General features: G+C 33.7%; 2 protein-coding genes and 1 long non-coding RNA gene across 6 annotated transcripts; 1 reads left to right on the top strand and 2 right to left on the bottom strand.

Moving 5' to 3' along the window:
* The first annotated feature begins 2,140 nt into the window (after positions 1 to 2,140).
* Positions 2,141 to 15,510, top strand: LOC127240635 (purple acid phosphatase-like). 4 transcript variants are annotated; one of them, XM_051259419.1, is made up of 9 exons: positions 2,141 to 2,489; positions 2,721 to 2,927; positions 3,345 to 3,456; positions 3,635 to 3,864; positions 4,179 to 4,317; positions 4,408 to 4,628; positions 4,771 to 4,892; positions 5,066 to 5,221; positions 15,458 to 15,510. In XM_051259419.1, exons 1-9 carry the CDS (start codon positions 2,316 to 2,318, stop codon positions 15,489 to 15,491), a joined length of 1,395 nt encoding a protein of 464 aa, XP_051115376.1. In that variant the 5' UTR covers positions 2,141 to 2,315; the 3' UTR covers positions 15,492 to 15,510. The 4 variants fall into 4 exon arrangements, with proteins under 4 accessions (XP_051115376.1, XP_051115374.1, XP_051115377.1 ...); XM_051259417.1 differs by lacking the exon at positions 15,458 to 15,510 and adding an exon at positions 10,248 to 10,314; XM_051259420.1 differs by lacking the exon at positions 15,458 to 15,510 and adding an exon at positions 10,119 to 10,167.
* Positions 5,752 to 7,500, bottom strand: LOC127240636 (uncharacterized). The gene is made up of 3 exons (XM_051259421.1): positions 7,309 to 7,500; positions 7,065 to 7,170; positions 5,752 to 6,986 (listed from the first exon to the last, which is right to left on the bottom strand). Exons 1-3 carry the CDS (start codon positions 7,458 to 7,460, stop codon positions 6,780 to 6,782), a joined length of 465 nt encoding a protein of 154 aa, XP_051115378.1. The 5' UTR covers positions 7,461 to 7,500; the 3' UTR covers positions 5,752 to 6,779.
* Positions 15,511 to 18,549: 3,039 nt separating the features above from the next.
* Positions 18,550 to 19,143, bottom strand: LOC127240637 (uncharacterized). The gene is made up of 4 exons (XR_007836348.1): positions 19,095 to 19,143; positions 18,942 to 19,002; positions 18,755 to 18,856; positions 18,550 to 18,671 (listed from the first exon to the last, which is right to left on the bottom strand). It is a non-coding gene; the product is annotated as an uncharacterized LOC127240637 (long non-coding RNA).
* Between the last annotated feature and the right edge of the window lie 8,392 nt (positions 19,144 to 27,535).

Raw genomic sequence — 27,535 nt, 5'->3', positions numbered from 1 at the left:
ATATTCTTATTTTTCTTTGCATTATATTTCTCTGTACGTTGAAAGACAAGTAAAAATAAAAAATAAAAAATAATTTATTTATCATATTCGAATTAATTTCAATATTATGTCAATGACATATGAAATATAAACAGAAGTACATGAGAAAAACGATAAATATTATTATTATACATAAATTGATAATATCACACAATACACTATATTTATTTAATCCCAACCATCCGATCATTCATATGACAAGAACCTAATGCCCTGCAAAACTACGCTCGACAAGACAAGTTGCACTAGATGAACCATGTGTGGCATGTAGACCTGGAGGTGTTAGGGTTTGTCATCCCTTACGGGACAAATTTATGTACATTGTTAACTATATATTCAATGTGTTTAATATATAAGAATAAGTATGTTTGTTTTCTGAGATTATTGAAAAGTAAATTTTGTAATGCGAGATATAAGAAATTGTGTAGGGAATATAAAAATAATGAATATGTGTAGTTTATTAATTCTTTTGAAAAAAAACATTATATATATATTCAATTTTTAGTGTGTTGAAAGAATATTGATTATGTGCTATCTATTGCTATTACTATTGCATATAAACATTAACAGTGTGTTGTATATAACTATATATATATATATATATAAGATTTTTTAAATATTTTAAATTTTTTATCAAATAGTGCTTCATATATGCTTATTATGGGTATGTTTTTTTGTATGAGTTTGAAAAAAATTTGATTTGAGTTTGATATTAAAATAATGTAAGATGTGATATTTTATAAGAAGAAAAAATATATATTTTTTCAGAAAACACAAAATTGAAACCATAAAAATCTGATATTTAAAGTATAACCTACCTAAATTTTTTCTCTAAGTTATTTTACCAAATAGTGTTAAATAGATATTAGGAATATATTATTTGTATTTATATACATATATTGTTGATTAATTACATATTAATGATTTTCTTATTGTATGTATATTTATAAAGCTGTCTAAATTTTTTTAAATTATTTTATAAAATAGTGCTAAATAATTTTGTGTCTATTTTAAATAAAAATATATGTAATTTATTTATATTATATTTAATGACGGGTCAAATTTATATGCTCAAATAAGAAAACAATCCTCCCTTATGTTATTCTAACGGTCTATATTTTTATATATAAAAAAGTAATAATCTATTAAATATTTCGTCCTTTCTACAATAATGGATATTTTTTTAATTTATCCCATAAAATTTATTAAATTCAAATATAATTAAAAAATATTAATTTAATTAATTACATAATATATAATATATATACTTACTTAAAAACCATTTTATTTCTCTCTTAAAAAAAATATTTTTATTTTCATTTAAAATTTCACATTTTTTATAAAATAAATTATGATATTATTTATTATCTTAATAGTTAATATTTTAAATATTTTTAGCATTATATTTCAATAAAATATATAGAATATGAAATTTTAAATATTGATAAAAATATTTATTTATTAAAAAAATAGAAAAAGAAAGGAATTTTCAGTGTTTATAAATTAGAAATTTATAAATTAATCATCTTTAATGGAACCCATAAAAAAATCATTAATTTAAAAAATTAAAATACATACTTCAGTTTTTAAATTATATATAATTATTTTATTTTAAATATATAAATATCATTAATTAACTAATAATAATATTATAACTCCCTATCATTAATTAATTAAATACTAATGAAAAAAATATATAAATTATCAATAGACATATAAATAACGTGCGACAGAATAATAATTTAGAGTGTATTTATATTGGTTTTAAACTTCGATTATTTACTATTTGCGCTTTATATTTTCTTTTTCGAAAATTGTATATTCACAAAATATTTCAATTATATATTATTTCAATAAAAAATTCAAACCACATTTTTTTAAAAAAATATAAAAAAATAACTAAATTTTCGCAATGATTAGAACATCTCCAATACGCTCCTAGAATTCGAACGCCATGGAAAATAATAGCCGTAGATGAATAGACTCTCTCACAATGAACGGTGCAGATTAATATGGCGTTGTGATCCTCTTCTAATCAGTACGAGTGAGCGAAGGGAGGGAAAGTAACGAAAGTCAACTGGAGTGAAAGAGTTCACATTCCCATAAACGATTTTCTACAAAGACTGCTCCGTCGTTATCCATTTCATCATCACACTTGGGACTTGGCGCAAATTGTCGGATACTCTCCGTCAATGTGCGGCTGTTCGCGGCGGAGGCGATCGGATTGAGGTACGGTAGGTGTTGATATTGTTGCGGAAGGAAGGAGGATTAAGGAAATGGCGACGATGTTGTTGGTGGCGGTGGCGGTGGCGGTGACGGCTCTGAATGCGGCATTTTTGTGCAGCGGAGGAATCACGAGCAGTTTTGTGAGGAGAGATGCGAAGGCGTTTGATATGCCTCTCGACAGTGATGTCTTCAAGGTTCCTCCAGGCTACAATGCTCCTCAGCAGGTGTTTTTCGAAGTCCTCGGATGTTTAATTTTGGTTTTCGCGCTTAATTTTGTTTTATTCAGCTTCGATTTCAAGTTCATTGCTCTGTTTGGAAGTTTTTCGTTGATGTTTGCGAGATTGAGATGTTTTTACTTCGCAAGTTGCAGCAGCTACTTTTCAGATGAATTTTTTTGTTTTTTTTTTTTTCGATGCGAGTAAACTTGTTTTGGATTTTTATTTTTATTTTTTCAGGTGCATATTACGCAGGGAGATTATGAAGGAAAAGCAGTGATTGTATCGTGGGTAACTGTAGATGAACAAGGTTCGAGCACCGTGCTGTATTGGGCTGAGAACAGCAATGAGAGGAAGAAGAAGAAGGCAGAGGGGAAGGTCACTAGGTACACATTTTACAACTACACTTCTGGATACATCCATCATTGCACTGTTGGGAATTTGGAGGTAGATTCTCTGCACTTCTGTATCGTCTTTATGGGTTTCTTCTGGATAGTTTTTTTTTGGTTCCTGAATAAGAGAATATAAGAACAAGTGATTCTCTGCATCGAAAAGTGGTGAATCCAGCAGTGAATTTACACTGATTCTTGGGTATAATTTGCTATTGATTTGTCCTGACAAAGAGAATTATAGAAAGAGTGATTACGTGGGTAGAAAAATTGGGAATCCAACATTGAATTTACACTATCTTCAGTATAAGCTTGTCCTGATAATTATTTGCATAAAGAAGTTGTGAATCCAGCATTTAATTAACCAAAATTCTTTTGTATAATTTGTTATTGATTTGTCCAGATTAAGAAAATTTGATTATGTGCATCAAAAAGTGGTGAATCTAACATTGAATTTACTCTAAATTTTGGGCAGTATAATACCAAATACTATTACGAGATCGGTATTGGGCACACAACAAGAACTTTCTGGTTCACTACACCTCCACCTGTTGGGCCTGATGCTCCATATACTTTTGGTCTTATAGGTATATACATACATACATATATAGTTACTTGTATTGTTTATTTGTTATTGCTTGTTGGATAGGCAGGATACAAAATGCTATATTATGGTCTTGGAGAGCTTTAAATATCATAGCCTAAACTTGGTACTTCCCAGTGCTTCAAAATGATTGTATTGAATTTTTGTGAGCTTTTTGACAGGGGATTTGGGGCAGAGTTACGACTCAAACAAGACACTTACACATTATGAGAAGAATCCGAAGAAGGGGCAGACTCTGTTGTTTGTTGGCGATCTTTCTTATGCCGATAGGTATGATTTCCATGACAATAGGAGGTGGGATTCATGGGGGAGGTTTGTGGAGAGGAGTGTGGCTTTCCAACCCTGGATCTGGACTGCTGGAAATCATGAGATCGATTTCGATCCTAAAATTGTAAGTGTTCTTCATCTCCTTTAACTATGTAGTTTCTTTCATTAGAGGGATCATATCATAGAATCAATCCATATTTTCATTTAATCACAACTGCTTGAGCTTCTCAAATTCCATTTCTGAAAAAAAATTATGTTTATGCTCGCTGTTGGATTAGAGGATGAGTAGATATCTGATAATTTAGGAGATGAAATTAAAGAATGTGTTTTCGGTTTATACTTTTAGGTGTGTTGTATGAATATATTTTTTGTGCTGAAATCTATGGTAACATATGTTGTATGGGATCAACTAGGCTTACAGCTGTTAAATCTTTGCAGGGCGAAACGAAACCATTCAAGCCTCATAAGCACCGTTATTACGTCCCTTACAAAGCATCGAAGAGCACCGAACCATTTTGGTACTCTATCAAGAGAGCTTCAGCACATATCATAGTTCTGGCTTCTTATTCAGCATACGGTTGGTAAATAAAACAAAATGCAATTGGAAAACTGGTCAAAATGGCATGCAACAACTTGTTTGTTATTCTTTTTTGCTCTTTTTTGAAAGGTAAATACACTCCTCAATACACGTGGCTCGAAGAGGAGCTGCCGAAGGTGAACAGATCCGAGACGCCATGGCTGATTGTGCTGATGCATTCTCCATGGTACAACAGCTACAACTACCACTACATGGAAGGAGAAACCATGAGAGTTATGTACGAGCCGTGGTTCGTCAAATACAAAGTCGACGTCGTGTTTGCTGGCCATGTACACGCCTATGAACGATCGGTATGTTGCATCAAACAAGTCCACCTTGCCACAGATTGATTGCTTTGATTCACATTCTTCCATCAAAATCAGTTTCATATCTTTATATAGGTATATATACTTTTGTACGTGTTTATTCTCTATAAAATGATAAATATTTCAGGAACGCGTGTCTAACATTGCGTACAATGTTGTGAATGGAATTTGTACACCGGTGAGAGACCAGTCGGCCCCTGTTTACATAATCATCGGAGATGGAGGAAATCTCGAAGGCCTCGCTACCAAGTAAGAAACACACAACACACATAAAATGTAATGTTTTAAATGAAAATTTTAAATATTTTTAATATATTAAAAAAATAAATATTTGATTTGATTCTTCTAAAATACATGTGAAATTCATAACAATCACTAAATAAATCCTAATGAAGGCTGAAATGATTGTAATGTAATGTCAGCATGACAGAGCCACAGCCGAAATACTCGGCGTTCCGGGAGGCGAGCTTCGGACATGCGACATTCGCTATAAAGAACAGGACACACGCGTACTACAGCTGGCACCGGAACCACGATGGGGTTGCGGTGGAAGCCGACTCCATGTGGTTCTTCAACAGGTACTGGCATTCTATCGACGATTCTACTGCTACCACTACTCAATAATAATAATAGTAATTTGTTATAGGGTACTTGTATTTTCGACTGCAGTTGCTATGCCGCTTTGTAAGAAAGCAGTACAAATTTCTGGATATTTTTAAAAAATATCTAAGGGAAATGCTTATTTCCGACTATTGAACTATTGCTATATCTGTGGAACTCTAGTTTAAGTCGCCAACATCGTAGAGATAATAAATGTAAAACTACTATTCAATATTGATGTTAGCTAGAGCATTGTATTGAAGAAAACAATAAACATTAACCCGCACGAAGGGTTACATTTATTTAAGAGCAGGAGACGACAAAACGGGGAAACTATCTAATCTATCTAATGCAGCCAATCATTCATAATGGAATCTCTTGCACCATGAGGGTTCTGGAAAAAGAATTCGTTATCCGAATTCAAATTGACAATTATTACGAAATCTAACACATTTATTTAGAAAAACAAAAACATTCTATTGTTAAACTAAAGATTCTATACTTTATCAGAATCATAGGAATGAGTACTATTGGTAGATTAAACCACACACTCAAACATATAAAACACATTTAGCCGAAGCTTTTTTTCTTATGCATATCCACACAAAAGCACTTGCGAAAATCATCCATAACTTACTTACCAATCAAGCAAATTAACTTAGCCAGTGAATACAAAATTTAGGATGTCTCATTTGCGCACATGAATCATTTTACCCATGAGAATATATATAAATATTGAGGTTAGAAACAATTCAAATCCATACTTGCAAGTGTCAATCAATCGGAAAATCAATGCCCCCTTTGCGTAATTGGTGTGCTTTGGACAAACAAAATACTTACAATCTGTAGGTCGACTATGAAAAATCAAAACCCTATTGAACTTAGAATGTACCCTCCTTTCCAATGTTGAATTAAGTACAAACAATGACTATGATCCCACAAAATTACAACTTGTTACCTACTAGCTAAGAAGATCCCTCAAGAACAGAATCATCTTCCGGTGCATCAATCCAAACAGCTTCGTGGGGTTCCTCGAGGCAATACTTGAGGTCCGTCCGAGAAAAAGGCTCATCCGTCCTGGCATGTTATCCTTTTTTTTTTTCTTAATTGGATGAGTCAATCCGTAGGGTTTACGAAAATTGTTAGCCCTCCTAAATCTGTCACCATCAACACAGGTCCGAACAAGAAAGATGTCTTCTCTCCAAATCCAGCGTCGATCAGTCCACTCAAATGAATGAAGAAATTTGATAGCTGGCTCGGGTGAAGCACATTTCTCAGGTCCGTGCCGCTGAGCATAGCTGATGAGATGACAATTTAGGGACCTGCAGAAAGCGTAAAAATCGACCATAAAAATCGAAACCGGCAGTTTGAACAGAATCAAAGTGAACTTTGAGCAAGGTGAGAAACCAGTAGTTTTTCTGGTTGGACATAAGTCTCGACTCAAGCCGAGACCGGGCAGTCGTTCGCACGAATCCCTGTTTATCGTGCGCCGGCTCGACAAAGTTCGCTTCGATGACACCTGAAAGACGACCAATGTTAACATGACCGATGATAAAATGTGTTCGACCCAACGATAGGGATGGACAGCATACCGACGACTCCTCTGCTGTCGTTTCTACCTGGACGGCGTACCGACGATAAAATGTGTTCAACTGTGTCGAAATCTAATTCAGGCGATCCCTCGTCGTCTTCCCGGATATTGTAGATTATGATCCACGTTCCTTGTTCATCCAAGAAATCGAACTGCAGAGGAGAAAACTATAAATTTTTGTTCGTCATCTAGGAATAGTATCTGTTCTTAGTCATCAACTCAAAAGCTACCTGACGAAGGAGATCTTTGTCGAACGGCCACCACTGCTGGATGATTTCGAGATTTCGTAGCCAAGAGTGAGCTGAAGATTTTTCGGGTTCGATCCAAGTCCTCCCCCTTCGCTCATAATTGATGGTAGAGTTTGATAAGAACAAGATCCAATGAGGATGCAAGATTAATTGATACATAATAGTTTTTCGTCACGGTAAAAATACTTGCTTTAAATCTTTAATCAATTTTACAAAACCTACCTACCTCAAAATTGTATTTGATTCATCATCCCCAAAACCAACACCTATCTCACCACCCTTCCATCCATGGCCCAACGATCGAGTCTCAATCCTCAGCCACTTCTGTTCCAAATTGTGGTGCCAAGATTTCATTTTGGCTCTCATATCATCTCTCATATCTTCGAGTGAAACAACAAAACAAATAGACGAAAATCAAACAAGCAAATCAACTGAAAATTTAAAAAGAAAAACACAAAATCAACCAATTCGAACCAGAAAAAGCCCTTGTTATATCGTAAACCCTAATTTGAATACGAGCAATAGCGCCGCCATGAAAATATACAATAACCCTAATTCTAGGGTTGAAAATTTATATAGTATTCACTGGATCGTTCTAGAAGGTTCAATATATTTTTATTCATTTAATTATATTTTTATTTTATTTTAGAGTTTTTTATAATATTTTAAATAGAATTTTTTTAGTGGGCCGCCCGCATCTATTTTTTCCCTGCAACATCGCTTTCCTCTGTCGAACATTGTCTTCTTTCTTAGGATTTAGATGCCTATAATTAATTTATTGTATATTTTTATGTTCTCCTTAGTACTCGAATATTAAAATCATAGAAGACAAATTAAAATTAATATTAAAAAATTAATAAATTAAGTAATTATATATTTAAAACATGAATAGAAAATAAACCAAATAATTGCAGAAGATGAATAGAAAGAGAATTGTATACACAATAAACAACTATCCTTGTTGTGTTTTTTTATAATTAATATTGTACAATTGTGATATAACAATTGTATTTTCGTGATATAATAAGTGTGCTCTTCGTATCAATTTTTGAAATTTTTTTCTTTTTTCTTTTGCTTTTTTTTTTTATTATAATATAATCTTCTTCTATCTCTTATTTATTTTATTTTTTTTAAAGAAAAAAAATCTAAATTGCGTCTTACATTCCTATCTCTCTCTATTTTTGAATTGATCATCACATGTATGTCTGTTGTTGTACTCTTTAAATAATTTTGTTGTCCTATTTTAGAATTAATATTGTACTTTTGTGATATAATTATTGTGCTCTCGCCATATAATCATTGTGCTTTCGTGCTATAATAATTGTGCTCTTGTGATATAATTATTATGTTATTATGATATGATCATAGCTGTTTTTTCATATCAGTTTTTTGAATTTCTTTCCTTTTTTTTTTGTGCATTCTCAAATTAGTATGAATCAGTATTGTGTCCAAATCTGTCTGGTGGCTTATATTCTGCAATTTGATTTATTTATGAGAGATGTTTATACATAGATGGTCCAGTGGTTCATTGTTTGAATTACGCATTTACGGTCAGAATTTTGATGTTTAATTGCACTATATGACTTACATAATATACAAAAATTACGTTTATATATATATTATATATGCATATTGTGTCTGCTGTTGCATTTTATTGTGATATTTTAAAATTTTTATTTTGTTTTCTTTAAAGTATTCTTTGTGTTTTTTAAAATATTATTGTTGTGCTATTTCATAATTTACTTTACTTTTGTGATATAATCATTTTAATTTCGTCATATTACAATTGTGCTCTTCTGTTTTTTTTTTAATAATGTATATTGCACTATTAGATATTATGGATTTATATATTACTAAATCACAACAATCAGAATTTCAAAATTTTATTAACATATACACGCAGACCCACTTTGTTAGTTCATTGATTTTACTGCATGTCTGCCCTCTCATCCTTTCAGTCTTCAACTGAGCTTTACCATCTGTGTAGCATCTGCCTCTGCTTATGCTATTGTTATTAATTAAGGTTAACTATAATATATATTAGTTTGAATAATTAATTATGTATTTTGATTTGCTAGTAGGATCTTTTATTCGAAAACCGATGCGTACACACTCATTTTTATTTTTATCTTATTGTGTTATTTTGAAAATTTTATTGCGTTCTTTTCAAGTAATTTTTCTGTTTTTTAAATATTATTGTTGTGCTGTTTCATAGTTAATATTTTGCTTTTTTGATATATAATCATCGTGTTTTACAAAATATCAGTAATAATATATATTTTTCATGTCACAAATGTAATTTAATTCATTGATTATAATTTATTATAACTTTGAATCAATACTTTTTGTATTTACAAATGTGGTTATAAAAACAATTTTTTTTTTTTTTTTATTGCAAGAAACCAATTATAATTTAGTTAAGAACACTGTTATTTAATAACGAGAGTATAGAACATAGTAATAAAAAAGGATTATTGTGTTGTGTCTATAGGATGATATTGTGCTATTAGTAATAAATTTGACAGTCGATATTTAATCAGCATGGTAACAAAGCCGCAAAAACAAAAATATAAGTTATATATATTATATTTTAAATATAACTTAGGAATCCGCAGTCTCTACCCGAAAGTGTGCACCGACTAAACCTCTGCCTGAACCTAATATCCTGCAAACTAGGTCCGACAAGACAAGTCACATTAGGCGAGGCACATAGACCTGTAGGTGTGGGGTTAGAACCTTGACCCACGATCATAAGTTCACTTGCCACAGTATTAGGCCAAATTGACATGCCCAAACAGCACGTAACCCTCCCCCTTATGTTATTCTCACCGTCTATATTTTCATAAAAAAAATAATAATAATAATAATACATCTATTAAATATACAATCTTTGTCATTCAAATACTATTTTTATTTAAAAATTCGTGTCCCATCAATCGGGATAAATTTGCATGAACGAGGGATTACTATTATTAATCAACGTATAAATAACGTGCCGATGGAGTAATAATTTAAAATTTTTCCAAATGATTACAGACGACAAAATTTCCATTTCCAAATACGCTCCTAGAATTCGAACGACTTGGTAAATAAACACCGTCGATGAAATGAGTCTCTCAAAATGAACGGTACAGATTAAATATGGCATTGTGATCCTCTAATCAGTACGAGCGAGGGAAGGGAAGGGAAGGAATGTAACAAAAGTCAACTGGAGTGAGAAAGTTCACATTCCCACAAACGATTTTCTACAAAGACTGCTCCGTCGTTATCCATTTCATCATCACACATGGACAATGTGCGGCTGCTCGCAGCAGAGACGATCGGATTGAGGTACAGTAGGTGTCGATATTGTTGCGAAAGGAAGGAGGATAAAGGAAATGGCGACGATGTTGTTGGTGGCGGTGGCGGTGGCGGTGGAGGTTCTGAATGCGGCAGTTTTGTGCAGCGGAGGAATCACGAGATGTTTTGTGAGGAGTGATGAGAAGGCGTTTGATATGTCTATCGACGGTGACGTCTTCAAGGTGTTGGATAATCGGTTATTTTGCAATCCATTATTTTGTGAGTGAAAATGGGACGGGTCGGTGTACAAAATTAATTAGATTAATTTGGAAGAAATAAATAAATATTATTTATTTATTGTATATGAGGTTTGGTTAATATTTTGACTATTTTGTTTGTCTCCAAATTAAATTCGGATATATGATCTAAGTAGCGGTATTATTTGGATAAAATATTATCCGTTGGAGAGATTTATTATAATTTCAAACGGAAGGTTTGAAATTAGAATAAATTACAATTGTCATAGATGGAAATTTTGTAATTAGAAGCAATTACGACTGCTTCAAACGGAAGGTTTGAATTTAGAATAAATTACATCGATAATTAAGGTCGTAATTATGATCGTGATTGATCCCCTGCCATTTTGGCTCAGTGGAGACGCCTATATAGCCTCTCCCCTTCATTCTAAACACTAACATCAACAACTCTCTCTCCCTTCTCTTATCTCTTCTAGCTTTCCGGCAACCTTCCCACTTCAGTTTCTCTCTTGCGTTGTTCGCCGGAGCTCCAACGATAGAGGTGTCACTCTCATTGGAGACGGAAACCGTTTTATCTTTGGGTTAAAACGCCAGCTACCGGAGGTGCTACCGAGGCATATCTAATTTTCGAAAAGAGGATCCATCATCGACTCGGTTTCACGGCAAAGTTTATTCTCGCAATACCTATATATTCCAACACTCAAAAATTAGATACTACTTTTCGAGAATGTCAACCCCTGCCAAAGTCGCCGCGGAGCCACCGCCAGATTCACCGAAACCGCTGCAGGAGAAGTCGCCGGAGGAACCTCCGGAACCGCCGCCGGAGGAGTCGTCGGAGCCGCCGCTGGAGCCGCAGTCAAGGTAGTCACTCCTCCACTTAGGATCAGTTCCCTTTATGAGTAGCCTTATGTTTTTTGGATTTGCCCCAGGGGGATGCGGGGGCTTTCCTGGGTTTGTGGCCGCACCCTTTGCTTTATTCGCGACCTAAACTGTTGGTCCTGAGCTTGGCCCACAAATGATGCCCCATGTACAAGTTCTACAACCATTCACAAGGGTGGATTTTAAGAGGTGGCAGGAGAAGATGCTCTTCTACCTGACTATGATTGGGTTTGCCATGTTCTGTGTTGCACGATGGCCCAATCACCGTAGAGCCCGGTGCGGACTATCAGACACATGCAAATTATGCATCGTGGGTACATGAAGACTACATGACAAGAAATACGATATTAGGTAGTCTCTCTAACTCTCTTTATAATGTATATTGCAAAATAAAGAGTGCGAAAGGATTATGGGATGCCCTTGAGAAAAAATATAAGTCCAAGAATGCCGGGTCTAAAATGTTTGTTGTGGCCCAGTTTATGGACTATAAGATGGTAGATGACAAGTATGTCGCCGAACAAGTGGAAGAATTTCAACACATTTTTCACTGTTATCGACGAGGAGATGCCACTACCAGAAAAGTTCATCACAAGTGTGATGATCGAGAAATTGCCCCCGAGTTAGAGCAACTTCAAGCACGGGCTGAAGCATGAGCTAAAGCAAGTGGGGCTTGAAGATCTGATTGTCCGGATCCAGATAGAGGAAGACAAAAAAAACATCACAAAGCTAAAAGTGGAGAGATATTGCAAAAGCCAACTTGGTCGGAGATTCCTCCAAATAACATGCACGCCCAGCTCAAACGGACAAGGGCAAAGCCAAACAGTCAAAGTCTACAGGTAACTGTTTTAACTGTGGTAAAATAGGATACCAGGTTAAGGACTGAAAGGCACCAAAAAAGAAGAAGCTGAGTTCCCACTTGGTCGAGACGAGCCACCAGATTGATCGTGATCTCAATAGTGACAACCTTGTCGCTGTTGTATACGAAAAAAATAATGTGGAAAGTCCGAGAGCTTGGTATATTGACACTGAAGCAACCTGCCATGTTTGCTCCAAAAAAACAAAGCTTTCGACCTACAAGGAGACCGAAGGGAGAAAGCTACAGATAGAAAATCACGCAACTTCTGAGGTTCAAGGCCTAGGGAACATGGTGCTGAAGATGACCTCTGGCAAAGAACTAACCCTAAAAGAGGTCCTGCATGTGCCAGACATTCAGAAAAATCTCGTCTCAGGATCGCTACTAGTTAGGCATGGTTTAAAACTTGTCTTTGTAGCAGATAAATTTATATTATTGAAAAATGAGATATTCATAGCTAGGAGTTATCTTACAAATGAGTTGTTCAAATTGAATGTAATGACCGTGCGCCGAGCACCACCTACTGATAATAAAAATATTGATTCTTTGTACTTGATCGAGTGTTCTGATTTATAGCATTGTAGATTAGGTCATGTAAACCTAGATGCTATAAAAGGATTAGTATATATTTACTAAATATAAAAGAGGTGAACACTCAAAACAGATGTGAAGTCTGCGTAGAGGCCAAAATGACAAAATTACCCTTCCCGTCTGTCGAAAGGAGACTAAGCCATTAGAGTTAATTCACACCGATGTATGTGATTTAACAAACTAGAGGTGGAAAGAAATATTTCATCACCTTTATCGATAACTGCACAAAGTATTGTCATCTTTACTTATTAAGGGAAAAGAGCCAAGCAATCGAGGCCTTCAAGAACTTCAAAACCGAGGCAGAAAATCAACTTGACTGTAAAATCGAGACAATTCTAAGTGATAGAGGGGGCGAATATGTGGCCCCGTTTGAAGAATTATGTAACGAAAGTGGCATAATTCATCAAACAACGACTCCATATTCACCTCAATCGAACGGCGTTCCAAAACGCAAAAATCGAACACTTAAGGAAATGATGAATGTCTTGTTGATAAGTTCAGGACTTCCCCAAAACCTGTGGGGGGAGGCGGTAATGACTGCAAATTATATCCTGAACAAGATTTCACTTAAGGGTAAGGATGTCACCCCTTACGAACTATGGAAATGCAAGAAACCCACAAACAAATACTTCAAAGTGTGGGGGTGCCTAGCAAAAGTGGAAGTTTCGCCTGCAAAGCAAGTCGCTATCGGCCCAAAAATGGTAGATTCTATATTTATCTAATACGCACTAAACAGTAGTGCTTATCGTTTTATAGTTCACAAATAGAAAATCCCTAGGATGACCGAGGGAACTACGATAGAATCAAGGAATGCCACATTCTTTGAAAATATCTACCCTTGTAAGGAAATGATGCAGTCCAATCCAAAATCCGTAGAGGAAGAACTACGGGGCGTAAAAAAAACAAATAATCAATAGCCCTGATCAAGAGGCCTCAGAGCCTAGGCGTAGCAAAAGGACAAGGGTTGAGAAAACCTTTGATCGGATTTTGTTACATATATGTTAGACAATTATTCAAAAAGGATCAATGAAGCACTATCTAGTCCTGATGCTCATTTTTGGAAGGAAGCAATAGATAGTGAAATAGACCCAATAATGCATAATAACACTTGGGTGTTATCTGACCTACACGTAGGTTGCAAACCACTAGAGTGTAAATGAGTTTTGAAAAAGAAACTCAAGGCTGATGGGTTTATTGACAAATACAAAGCCCATCTCATAGTAAAAGGCTACAGACAAACAGAAGGGTTTGACTTCTTCGACACATATTCACCGGTAACCAAGATAATATCTATTCGAATGCTTCTTTCGATTGCGTCTTTGAACAATCTTGAAATTCTCCAAATGGATGTGAAGACTTCTTTTCTAAATGGTGAACTAGAAAAAAAAGGTATATACGGAACAACCGGAAGGATATGTCGTTCCTGACCAAGAGAAAAAGGTGTGCAAACTGATAAAGTCTTTGTACGGGCTTAAACAAGCACCTTTACAATGGCACTTGAGATTTGATAATGTTATGTTATCAAATGGTTTTAAAATAAATAAGTGTGGAAAGTGTGTCTACATCAAAGAAACAACTTCTGGTTTTATCATAATATGTATATATGTAGACGACCTACTATTCATGGCTAAAGAGGTCAGTCTGATCAATGAGGTCAAATGCATGTTGAGTCGTAACTTCGACATGAAAGATTTGGGGCTAGCCGACGTCATCCTTGGAATGAAGATTCTAAGACAAGACGAAGGTATTGTTCTCACTAAGTCTCACTATGTGGCAAAATATTGAAAAAGTTCAATGCCTACGAAAACACTCAAGTGAAAACCCCAATGGACCTCAGCGTACACTTGAGCAAGAACATGGGAGACCCCGTAGCTCAAGAAGACTATGCCAAAATTATTGGAAGCCTAATGTACTTAAAAAATTGTACAAGGCCTGACCTAGCTTGCTCCGTAAACAAGCTAAGTCGATACACTAGCAACCCCAGTCATGAACACTGGAAAGCGCTAGTAACAGTATTAAGTTATCTTAAATTTACTCTGAATTTTGGCATACACTACACGAAATATCCACCGGTACTCGAAGGGTACTGCGATGCCAATTGGATATCCGATGCAAAAGACTCACTGTCTACCAGTGGATATGTATTTATGATTGGAGGAGGAGTTGTTTTGTGGAAATCCAAAAAACAGACGTGCATTGCATGGTCCACAATGGAATCGGAGTTCATCGCCTTGGACAAAGTTGGCGAAGAAGTCGAATGGCTGAGGAACTTCATGGATGATATTCCATACTAGACTAAACAAGTACCTCCCGTAATGATTCACTGCGATAGTCAAACTGCAATAGCAAGGGCTAAGAATGGAATTTACGATCGATATGTTGCATCAAACACGTCCACCTTGCCACAGATTGATTGCTTTGATTCACATTCTTCCGTCAAAATCAGTTTCATATCTTTATATAGGTATATATACTTTTGTACTTGTTTATTCTTTATAAAATGATATATATTTCAGGAACGCGTGTCTAACATTGCTTACAATGTTGTGAATGAAATTTGTACACCGGTGAGAGACCAGTCGGCCTCTGTTTACATAATCATCAGAGATGGAAGAAGTCTCGAAGGCCTCGCTACCAAGTAAGAAACACACAACACCCATAAAATCTAATGTTTTAAATGAAAATTCTAAATTTTTTATAATATATTAAAAAATAAATATTTGATTTGATTCTTTTGAAATAAATATATGTGAATAGTGCGAGACCACCATATCAAGATTTTAAAGAAGCGGAAGGAAGTTTGTTATGGTCTTGCACTATCCCTTAAATTTCCCATCAAATTATTAGGTTTAATTTAATATATTATATATATTTTTTTTATTTAAAATATCAAGTCAAACTCATATTTACATTTACTTAACATCACGTAATATTTTAATTCAAAATTTTATGATTATAAAAAACTTATATTCAAGTTCTTAGAGAATCACAACCTAAAAAGTTATTTAAGAATTTCATTGTATTCTAACTACTCCAAGTCAATAAACCGATTCATGACTATGTTTATAACTATTATTTGAAGTTCTAATAATATGTTTTAATTGTAATTAAAAAATATATATCATATTAAATAATTTTTTAAAAAACTAATTTCAAATTCTTTTAAAATTCTAAGAGCTTTTATTGCAATGGAACCCATGTGTTTTGGATGTAGATTTGAAAATAATTGAATTTTGAATGAAATTGGCATTTAATGTGATATAAATTTAATTTTTAGAAGTTTTTTAGATTTATTATTTGTTTAAAATTGGCATTTAATGTGATATATATTTAGTTTTTAGAAATATTTTTAGATTTATTATTTGTTTGTTAAAAATTGCAAAAAAGTATTTTTATATTATTTTATAAAAATTTTATAATTAAAATAATATATTTTTATTAATAAATATTGAAAATTGTGTAAAATATGAGAATAAACATTTATGTTTAAAGCATTGACTTAATACAAGAATAAATACATGTAAATAGTGGCGGACCCACAACGGTGCGGCTGCAACCCGCCTTTGTCCATCCCCACCACGCCCTTACTTTTACCTTTACTTTTATTTTGTTAAGTATTTTTTACTTATTTAATTATATATAATAAAATTAGCAAAAATAGATACAGTTTGATAATTGGATTCAAATTCCGTACAAAATAATTGTGCTTGAACTTCATAAAATAGGCCCAAAAATTTTCGGGCTGTGCCGAACTTGGCATGGATCATTACCATTATATTTAGAACTAATATATTTATATACTACTTTTGTCCGGCTCTAAGGTCTCATTTACTTTTTGCGTGTTGATATTTAAACATTAATTATTATATCAAAACGTAGTACAAATTAAGAAAAATTGCAAAAATATTTTCTATTAATATCTTATAATGCTAATAAAAGAATATTTGCACAAACAATTATACAAAACAAGAGGACAGATGAAGTATTTATTAACTAATAAATAAATAATAATATTTGTACTGTAGTTTGATGGTAAAATTGTTGTCTTGCTTACATTTAATAGAGCGTTCAATTCTCTTGGTTTCATACTTCAGCTAGCACCAGGAAATTATCTAATCTAAACGCAGCCAATTATTCATAATGGAATCGCAAAAAAAATTCATTATCTGGATTCGAACCGCCGGTTATTACGAAATTTAACACACTCAAACATTCTCAAACATATATAACACATTTGGCCGAAGCCTTTCTTCCATATATACATATATATAGGTTAGAAACAATTAAAATCCATACTTTCAAGTGTCAATCAATCGAAAAATCAATATATCCCTTTTGCGTAATTGGTGTGCTTTGGACAAATAAAATACTTACAATCGATAGGTCGATCACAAAAAATCAAAGCTCCTTTCCAATGTTAGAATTAAGTACAAACAATGACTATGATCCCGTAAAATTACAACTTGTTACCTACTAGTTAAGAAGATCCCTCAAGAACAGAATTATCTTCCGGTGCATCAATCCAAACAGCTTCATTCCGATGTTGAATTAAGTACAAACAATGACTATGATCCCACAAAATTACAACTTGTTACCTACTAACTAAGAAGATCCCTCAAGAACAGAATTATCTTCCGGTGCATCAATCCAAACAGCTTTTTGGGGTTCCTCGAGGTAATACTTGGGGTCCGAGAAAAAGGCGTCTTCTCTCATCCGCCCCGGCATCTTATCCATTTTTTTCCTTGATTGGATGAGTCAACCTATGGGGTTTACGAAAATTGTTAGCCCTCCTAAATCTCTCACCGTTAACACAGGTCCGAACAAGAAAGATGTCTCCTCCCCAAATCCAGCGTCGATCAGTCCACTCAGATGAATGAAGAAATTTGATAGCACTAATCCTGTCAGTATTCGATCGAGATGGCAATTTCGGGACCTGCAGAAAGCGTAAATCGACCATAAAAATCGAAGCAGCCATTTTCAACCGAATCAAGTGAACTTTGAGCAAGGTGAGAAACCAGTAATTTTCTGGTTGGACATAAGTCTTGACTCAAGCCGAGACAGGTCGGTCGTTCGCTCGAATCCCTGTTTATCGTGCGCTGGATCGACAAAGTTCGATTCGAGGACACCTGAAACATGACCATTGTTAATATGACTGGCGATAAAATGTGTTTCGACCCAACAATAGGGATGGATAGCGTACCGATGACTCCTCTGTCGTGGCTTCCAGCTGGGTTCCAAACCCTCCAGAAAGGCTGTAAGAAAAATCGAAAACATCGGGCGGGTGTAAGTAGAGTTCAAAGTCGTAAATGGATTGTAACAGGGAGAGATACTGCGCAGCGAACGAACCTTGATAAGGCGGTAGCAGCAGGGTTCTTCCCTCACAACTGGTATACGTTGAATCCTTGTACGTCGACACGGTGTTTCGCGTCTTTGATGAATCCAATCATCCCCGTCATGGACATCTGCGTCGATGCAAGGAAATCGAACAAGAAAAGATGTGAAATTGGGGGACATATGAACAAAAACAAACACAACAAATGCGCTTACATTCGGATCTTTCGGCGCTGCTGGTTTGTAATGCATCTCTTGGGGGTAAATCATATCGTCCATTATATCGTGATGCTGAACATCGATGCCCCGTAAGAAGATGCGAAATCCGCGTGGAATCGCATATACTTCTGCATTCTCTATCTGGCTCTCGTCTCGGCTGGCTCCTCGAATTTGTATGTCCTATTCGACAAGCAAATGCACAGATACAAAATTCAAAGATAAACTACGAAGATTTAGTTGACGAGCAGAGCTTAGAAACAAACATGTTCAACTGTGTCGAAATCCAATTCAGGTGATCCCTCGTCGTTGTCTTCCCAGAGATTGTAGATTATGATCCGCGTTCCTTGTTCATCCAAGAAATCGAACTGCAAAGAAGAAAACGATAAATTTGTTCGTATCGACAATTATCTAGGAATAGTATCTGTTCTTAGTCATTGATTCAAAAGCTACCTGACGAAGGAGATCTTCGTAGATGTCGAACGGCGACCACTGCTCGATCCAAGTCCTTTCCCTTCGCTCATAATTGATGGTGGAGTTTGATAAACATAGGTTCCACAGTAAAAGTATTTGCTTTAAATCCTTGATCAATTTTACAAAACTTACCTCCAAATAGTATTTGATTCATAATCAGAAAAACCAACACCTATCTCGCCGCCACCGTAGCATCCATCAGCCAACAATCGATTCTCAATCCTCGGCCAGATCTTCTCACTATTCTTTTGTTCTAAATTGTGGTTCCAAGATCTCATTTTCTCGCTCTCATATCATCTCTCATATTTTCAAGTGAAGTAACAAAACAAATAAACAAAAATCAAACAAGCAAATCAACTAAAAAAAGAGAAGGAAAAAACCTCAAAATCACTTCAGACGAACAAAAAAAAAACCCTTTGTCACAACCGGAAACCCTAATAAACAATAGCGGCGGCGCCTGTGAAAATATACAATAACCCTAATTCCACAATTGAAGATTTATATAGTATGAACTGGATCGTTCTAGAAGGTTCAACATATTTTTATTCATTTAATTATATTTTTATTTTATTTTAAAATTTTTTATAATATTTTAAATAGAATTTTTTTAGTGGGCCAACCATTTTTTTTTCTTGTGCTATTTTTCTAGTGGAGATGGTTATAGAATCGTTGTATATATTTATATTATTTATAAATATTTCAAATTTATTTTATATATTTTTATAATTTTTTTTATATTATCTGAAATAGTTAATCTTTTATAATTGAATGTATATGCTGTATATTTATAAATACATTTTTTAATGTATTTTATTAATTAATTTATTAAGTTTATTTTGCATATTTTAAATTTTATAAATATTTTTTATATTCATTTTATATAATACTTTATTTTTAAAATTAATGCATTTTTGTGTTTTTTTTATATTAAATCAAAAAAAATTACGATTCAACTTGCATGTTCACAATAAAAAAATTATATTATTTACTCTTATAAAATATCAATCAAATATTATTTAAATCAAAATTCAAACAAAAAAAACTCGATTTCGATAATTCTATCATAATCACATGAATAGTACTATAGTGGATCAAATTACATATACAAACATAACTAACATAGTTTGTCACAAATTTCCTTCCTATATCCACATAAAATTAGTACTTGCAAAATTGAGCCATAACTACATGAAATCAAGGATTTGTTCTTCCAACAATTTTTTTTCAAACATGATTCTGAATATATAAAATATTTATATTTTATAATCTCACAAAATATCAACATTCAATATGAAATACTCTCTCCGTCCCACATACCATGTTCACGTTGCCGTTTCTGTCGGTCCCACATTCCATGTTATTTTCCTTTTTTGGAAAATGATTACACACTTTAATCTCATTTTAAATATTTTAATTTATTTATTTTTTTAATTTTAATTATACTAATTAGTTATCTTAATCTTAATTTATAATTATTTATATTATAGGATAATTATTTTCACTAATATATTTTTAATTATCTACTAATTACACCTTCCTAAAATACCGTGTCTACAGTATAACAGACACGGTATGTGGAACGGAGAGAGTAATATTTTTTATATTACTTATACAATTATCTATATATCATATAAAACATATATCTCAAATCAAAACACAAAATAAACAAATTTAAATCAGAAAGTAATACTGTGCAGCCAACAAGAATGACTAAAAATTATGTACGGTAGCATAGAATATACAATAATCCCATATACATGAGAAGAAAAAAAAAAGAAAGATTTAAAATCAAAGGTTTTTTTGAAAATAATAAGTTGTTATATTGTTTCTTCTTAGAATTAAACAAGTTTTCAAAGAAAAGAAAAATATCAGAAATACTTGCACCTACTCTCAATCATTGTCTTTAACACATGTTCCCCTTATCAATTCACTAATTTTTATAGTGTCACGCTGATGGTTTTAGAACATTGAATACGATTTTTATTTATTTATTTATATTTTCAATTTGTATAGATGGTCATTTTCTTTTTATATAGATTGAGGAGTTTGCAAAACAATTTTTCAAATAGTTTTTAGCAATTTGAAAGAACTTTTGGTTGTTTAATTAGTAAAAAAATTAATTTAACTATTTGTTAAATTAGCTTTTTGATATATATTATTGATTCTAATTTTTAAAAGTTATCCTACTAGCTTTTCGAAATATTATATTTACTCTAATTTTAATTATTTATATTTGTCTTTAAAAATTAATTATTTTTTTTACACAAATATCAATATATATTTATTTTATTCGTAAAATATATTAACTTTCTAAATTAAGTAATAATATAAATATTATTAATATTTCTATGTATTTTTTATTATATAAATTTTATATTTAAAATAAATCAAATAGATCCAATTTATTGGAAAGTGTAATAATAAATAAATTAATAATTAACATAATTAAAATATATATACTGCGAAATTTGCTTTTCTATATTTGACTCAAACATAAATTACATTAGTAGAAAGAAGAATATTGGTACTTTTGGAGTATAAATAATCAACACAGTAATAAATTACACCCGAATCCAAAACTTCAGAAAAGTCCTAAGTACGAAATAATTTCTAATTATTGAACAATAGCAATAGTCCAGCCACACTAGAGAATATATTAACTCTAATAAAAAAATTGAGTTTTTTTTATCTTTCTTAAAAACAAATTTAAAAATAAAAATAAAAAATTTGAAATGCTTACATCTACTGTACTAGGTTTTTAGCTTTGTTACTTTAAAAAAATTTATAATATTAGATGGGTGATTTTAAAATATTGAATATATATATATTATTTATATTTTAAATGAAAAATTTACGATTTAGTCTGCACTTTGAAAAAAGAAATATATTATTTATTTTTACAAAATATCAGATAAACTACTATATAAATTAAAACACAAATAATAAATTATACTTGAATAAGTATTATAGACCGATAAAATTACACACTCAAACATAACTAATACATTTTGCTACAGCCTTCCTATATCCATACGAAATTAGCACTTGCAAAGTTAACACCATGTATATAAAATCTAAATACACACTATAAATATAATAGACCAATTAAATAATAAAGTACTACAAGATATGATTCATATCAAGAAACAATCGACTGGACTATGTAGATATATGTTGATTCATACCCAGAGGTAGTGGCGGAGTCATATTTTTTTTTTTTTTGGCATGGGCCGAATTTTTTTTATATAAATAATATATAATAATTTTAAAATTATATAATATAATAAAAAAATTTTAAAAATTACAAACAAATTTTAGTTTGTTTTATCTTATTTTCTTTACAAATATTTCCAAATATTTAGTGTATTTAAACCAATTTTTTAAGTATTTTAGTTAAATATAAATAATGATAATATTTTTATTAAATATATAAGGATGGCCAATTCTTTAAATTTTAAAAATTATGCAAATACTATATAATAAGAATACAAAACTCATATGATTAGGGGGGCCGAACACCCTCCCCCTTCTAGCTCCGCTCATGCCCAAAGCCAGCATATGTTCACTCTAATTAATGAAGAAATATGCTCGCCACCCTTAGTAGTTTATACACAATCCTAGTTTATACTCTTCTTCCTGAGTGTCTGAGTACTCGAATCTACTACATAGATCAGAACTAGAAACCATAATCACCAAACAAGGGCAATTGTGCAGCAGCAAGAGTCTAGATAAGAGGATTTGAAGAAGAAAGATGGTAAGGCATTTAATTCGTGTGTCAATCTTATGATTTTATTATCTAGGAAAACTGCACTCTCAATCTCAGTGTTTTTAGCAGGTACTCTTGCCATGCCGGAAGTAACATATCTTTTGGTGGGTCCTTTCTTCGTTTGGGAACTAAGATTTGATGCATATGATTTCTTTTGGGTATCCTCCAATAATTCGTGGTGGCTGATAGCTAAAATTTGTGATGAGGAATTTTTATATATTCATAGGGAATTTTATGTTCAAAAGTCAAGGTGTGAATGACTATAGAAAGTGGTAAGATATAGTAAAATATTTCGATTGTAGACCCTGAGTAGTTATCACAATTATTTATACTCTTTTACTGGTGAGTGTCTAGGTCAAATACAGGGATTTTAAGTCAAGAATTTCAAATCAAGTGTAGATCTTGAAAAAACGGCGAAAATGCGGTAAAAGGACCCGCTCTGCAGCGAATCCAAATTTCTACTCTACAGAAAGCGGTAAGTAAAAGTGGTAAAGGTGAGCGGAGGCGAGCGGTCAAGTGCCAATGATGATCAAGTAAACGGGACATGAGTGAATAGCACAATATGTATATATGCATATGTAAGAGGTGGAGAGTAAGGGAGAGGTGTTGTGTCTGAACTGTGCGTTACTTAATGACTAGGTTTTCCTGGATGAAATGAGCGAGCGATGTTGGTGTGTTACCGGAGGTATACGTATAATACGGAAGCGGTGGAAGGAGATGATGTAAATATATGAACCGAGTTATAAAGAATTCTTATCACCGGAATCTGACCTTAAGGGATTTACAACAAGACTTCAATGACACCCATAATCGGAATATTATAAGAAAGAAACCCTACTGTCACTAGGAGTTTCTGTGACCTAATAGACCACCGCCTATGCCCCATTAGTTATCTCAACTTCTGCCTCATTAGTGGCATTACCCTTCTGTTACTTCTTTTTAATCAAAATTGAATTCAAAATAGTAGTTAAGCAGGTCGACAAGGCTCTCGCGTACTTAACTACGTTGAACTACCCTGAAAACGCTTTTGGCAAAAGACAAGGCTTAAATAATCAATTCTTCTTATGCTCTAAACCAGTGACCTGAAACTATTTAAAACCAGGGTTTATATAAGTGTCAAAAGAATGTGAAAGAAATAGAGATGAAGAACTGAATGATATTTCATTATTTACTAATAAAGCTGGAATTGCTAATTCTACAAAGCTTGTAATTGAAAGCAGTAAAGCTACACTAAGTAAGCGGTAAAGTCTTGGCCAAGTGAAGAGGTAAATCCCCACTCCCTTGGCCATTCATGTGGATAACTTCCTTACAAGATTAGAGCTCTCGAAGAATAGGAAGACAGCTAGAATGCACAAGAAATTATTTGCTATAATACTCCAATGGAAGTATATTTACATACAGATATTTGGCCCTATTTATAGTAGGTGAAAAAGAACGGTTGCAAGCAGTTACAAGGCAGTTTCAACCGCTAGGCAGTTAGGCGGTTGATGGTAGTTATTATGTTGAAGCAGTTGCTGGCCATAACTCCTAGGTGCTTGCTTCGTTTGCATAGGATTGTAAGGGCTCAGATCATCCTCGCTTACTGGAGGGCATCAACGCAGCTAGGCTTGCTTGTGCTGGCTGGTAATGGAATGGCTGTACCGCTGTAGTTGGGATACTTAGTCAATATTTGCTGTCATTCTACAGCGGTGGGCGTCTGGGCCGTCGCTTGCGAGCGGGAGAGACTGTCGCTTGTGAGTGGTGGAAGCTACCACTTGCCTCTCTTGCCTTAGTCTTTTCTGGGTGCTGTAATCGTCGCTTGCCAGCAGTGATGATTGTCGCTTGTGGCATCTGCCTTACCTTTTCTGGCACCAAAACACCGCTTAAAAGGACAAAAATCGTTAATAATCTCAACAAACAAACTCTGGATCATGCCAAGCGATATAGATCAATAAAGTATGCCATTAACAAGTTATTTTGATGGTTTTTATACAGTAATTCAAGTAATACACAGTTTTGTCAAGCTAAGAATATGCTTATTATTGGGGTTATCAATATTCGACAAGAAAAAGAGACTTGTAAATACATTAGAGAGTTTCTTTTCGGGATGGAGCATAGAAGTTGTGTACGGCACTTACATAAAACTTCATGAAAATTAGGATTTAAAGGATTGGCTTTAAAGAATGGATTATGGAAAGTTGGGAAGGTAGCCGCTGTGGGAGAATTCAAGACAACAATGTTGGAGTTTAAACAGATTGATGAAAAATATTGTGAATGGTTGGAAAATTGGCCGGTAAACGAGTGGAGTAGGTCACATTTTAAGTGGCTTGCGAAGTGGGAGTTTCTTGTAAATAAGTTATGTGAGTTTCAATAGATGTATTAGTGATGCCAGAGACAAATGTATTCTAAGCGTGCTGGAATCTATTCGAAAGTACTTGATGCAGAGGCTTCAAAATAATATGGATTATTCCAGAAGTTGGTGGACTGATAAAGTCATATGTCCAAGGATTATGAAAGTACTTTCTAGGAATCGGGCTAAGGTAGGTGATTGTATCCCATTGAAATATGATAATACACATTATCAAATTTCCTGTTTCGACGGTTGTCAACATTGTATAGACTTGTCTGCACGAAACTGCACGTGTAGAAAATGACAGCTGATTTAAATCCCTTGCCACCATGCTATTTCAGCCATCAACAACCAAAGAGAGGACGTGATAAATTATGTTGAGCAATTTTACTCTATTAAAATATACAATTGAGTTTACACCTTCTCCATCAAATATGTTAGCAGTGAAATGTTTTAGAAACCAACCAACTTTGTACCACCTAGGCCACCACCAATAAAAAACGGAGTTGGTAGGCCGAAGAAACTGAGGAAACGGGAAGTAGGTGAAAACAGAGAAAAGGTTAAGGAAAGAATGGCACTAAGAGGCTGAAAACGCAGTAGCAATCGATTACATGTGGGACTTGTCAAGAAGTTGGCCACAATGCACGTTATTTCCCACAAAATATCGACACACGAATTGTGGAAATTTTGGATGATCAGGTATTCACTCCTATGCTCATTTTTAGATCCGCTCAACAACTTTCAGATATACTTTTTAACATTGGTACCTATTATTTCAGCTATTTTTAACTAAATTTCAGACCATGAATAATCGTATACTTGTCATTGCTAATATTGCTAATAAATGCTTTTGTTTAGGCCCCAGTGCCACCACGAAAAGGGCAAACACAAGACACTTGCAAGTTCTATCCAACCAAGGCGCAGTGTAAATTTCATTTATTCTAGCTTGTTCACATCTTTAACGATTAATCGTGACTTATTTTCTTGTGTTTTTATTTTTATCTATGGTTGCAATCAAACAGTAAGGGGCCACAAGAAGAGGTCATTTCAATGGAGTACAATCGTACTGTTGCTATGGACATTCTTACACAAAATTCACAATCAAGCCCCACGGTGAATGGTCGGTTTCATATAAGTTGCAAAATTCTCATGCAAGATTTACAATCAAACCATAAAGGATTTATTTTCCATTTGACCGAAACAATTACTCATCTAACTTTGTGTATCATCTGTTGAGTAGGACCCGCCTTATTATCCAAGTTCTGTTTCACAACCTTCAAAACGACGACAACGAAAGAGGAACACCGCTGCTCAAGCATTAATCACATGTCTAGATGACTGCCAACCCACTTTTTACATGACTGTCAGCCCACGGAAGTGATGCCATAGGTTTGTGTAACACCAATAAGTTTTCACATTTCAATTTCATATTTTCCATGCTAAAATTAATTCTCGTATGCAAGCAAAGTACTCGAAAGAGTAAAGAAAATATAGAGACAACTCCAATAAAGTGTACACACGGACCACCAATGCTTGAACAAGGCAATTTTGGCAGTATGAAATCAAGTAAGGAGATTCAATTACCACTTTCGGAAATTCCGGCAGTTGTATGAGCTATGGAGTTGAGATGGCTGATTGAGGAGAACAAGAAATTCATTAGGGATGACAAACCACGAAGGCGAGGACGACCGAAGAATAACGTATAACTTCATTACTAATTGTTTGCATGTTGTGGGTGATGATACATGAAGCTGTTATTAAATTCGGAGTTAATTTTTGGTTATGTTATGTTCTGCTGCAACTTTAGTTTCGGAAACTGCATATTATGTTGGTGCTCACCATTTTTGGTTTAAAATTGGGAAAAATCAATGTAGGTATGTCGTTTTGATGCTGGTATTTTGTATGGTTGTGTTAGGATTTAGCTTTTGATATGGGTTTTTCGTTATGTATTGGGTTCTTAGACAAGGGTTCTAGTGGTTTATGAGTGTGAATTCGAATCTAAACTTGAACGATTATTGTTAAAAGACGTGGTGACATGTTGCAGTTCAAGAATTTTGGATTTAAAATAGCAAAATTCTTTATGAATTCATGATCATTCAACACAAATAGTCGTTTCACAACATTACAACATACTACACAGTTAGTGAGACACATTCTACAAGAGTAGTGCAACATAAAATGAGAAATGCATACAATTTGAGACAACTACGATGTTGCCTCAATCGTACTTCCATTTTGTTCATCACATTTAAAGCCAAACCTTCAAAACACGGCCACATAACATTGTACTCAGAAAAAAAATTTCCGACAATGATCCTCAATAACATTTTGTTATGCTTCTTTAACCTCAAGATCTCAGAATCATTGTCATTTAGTTTTTTTCAACAGGCCGGAAAAGATGGTCTTGGCACGTGCATACATTGGGGGATCTTCTAAAAAATGTATCCACACCCATCTTTTCCACCTCACTAAGAATGA

The sequence above is a fragment of the Andrographis paniculata genome, unplaced genomic scaffold (assembly GCF_009805555.1).
Source record: "Andrographis paniculata isolate CXL003 unplaced genomic scaffold, ASM980555v1 Contig79END, whole genome shotgun sequence".
Lineage (NCBI taxonomy): Eukaryota > Viridiplantae > Streptophyta > Magnoliopsida > Lamiales > Acanthaceae > Andrographis > Andrographis paniculata.
Note: the sequence above shows the minus strand (reverse complement) of the source record. Positions and strands in the feature narration are given on the sequence as shown.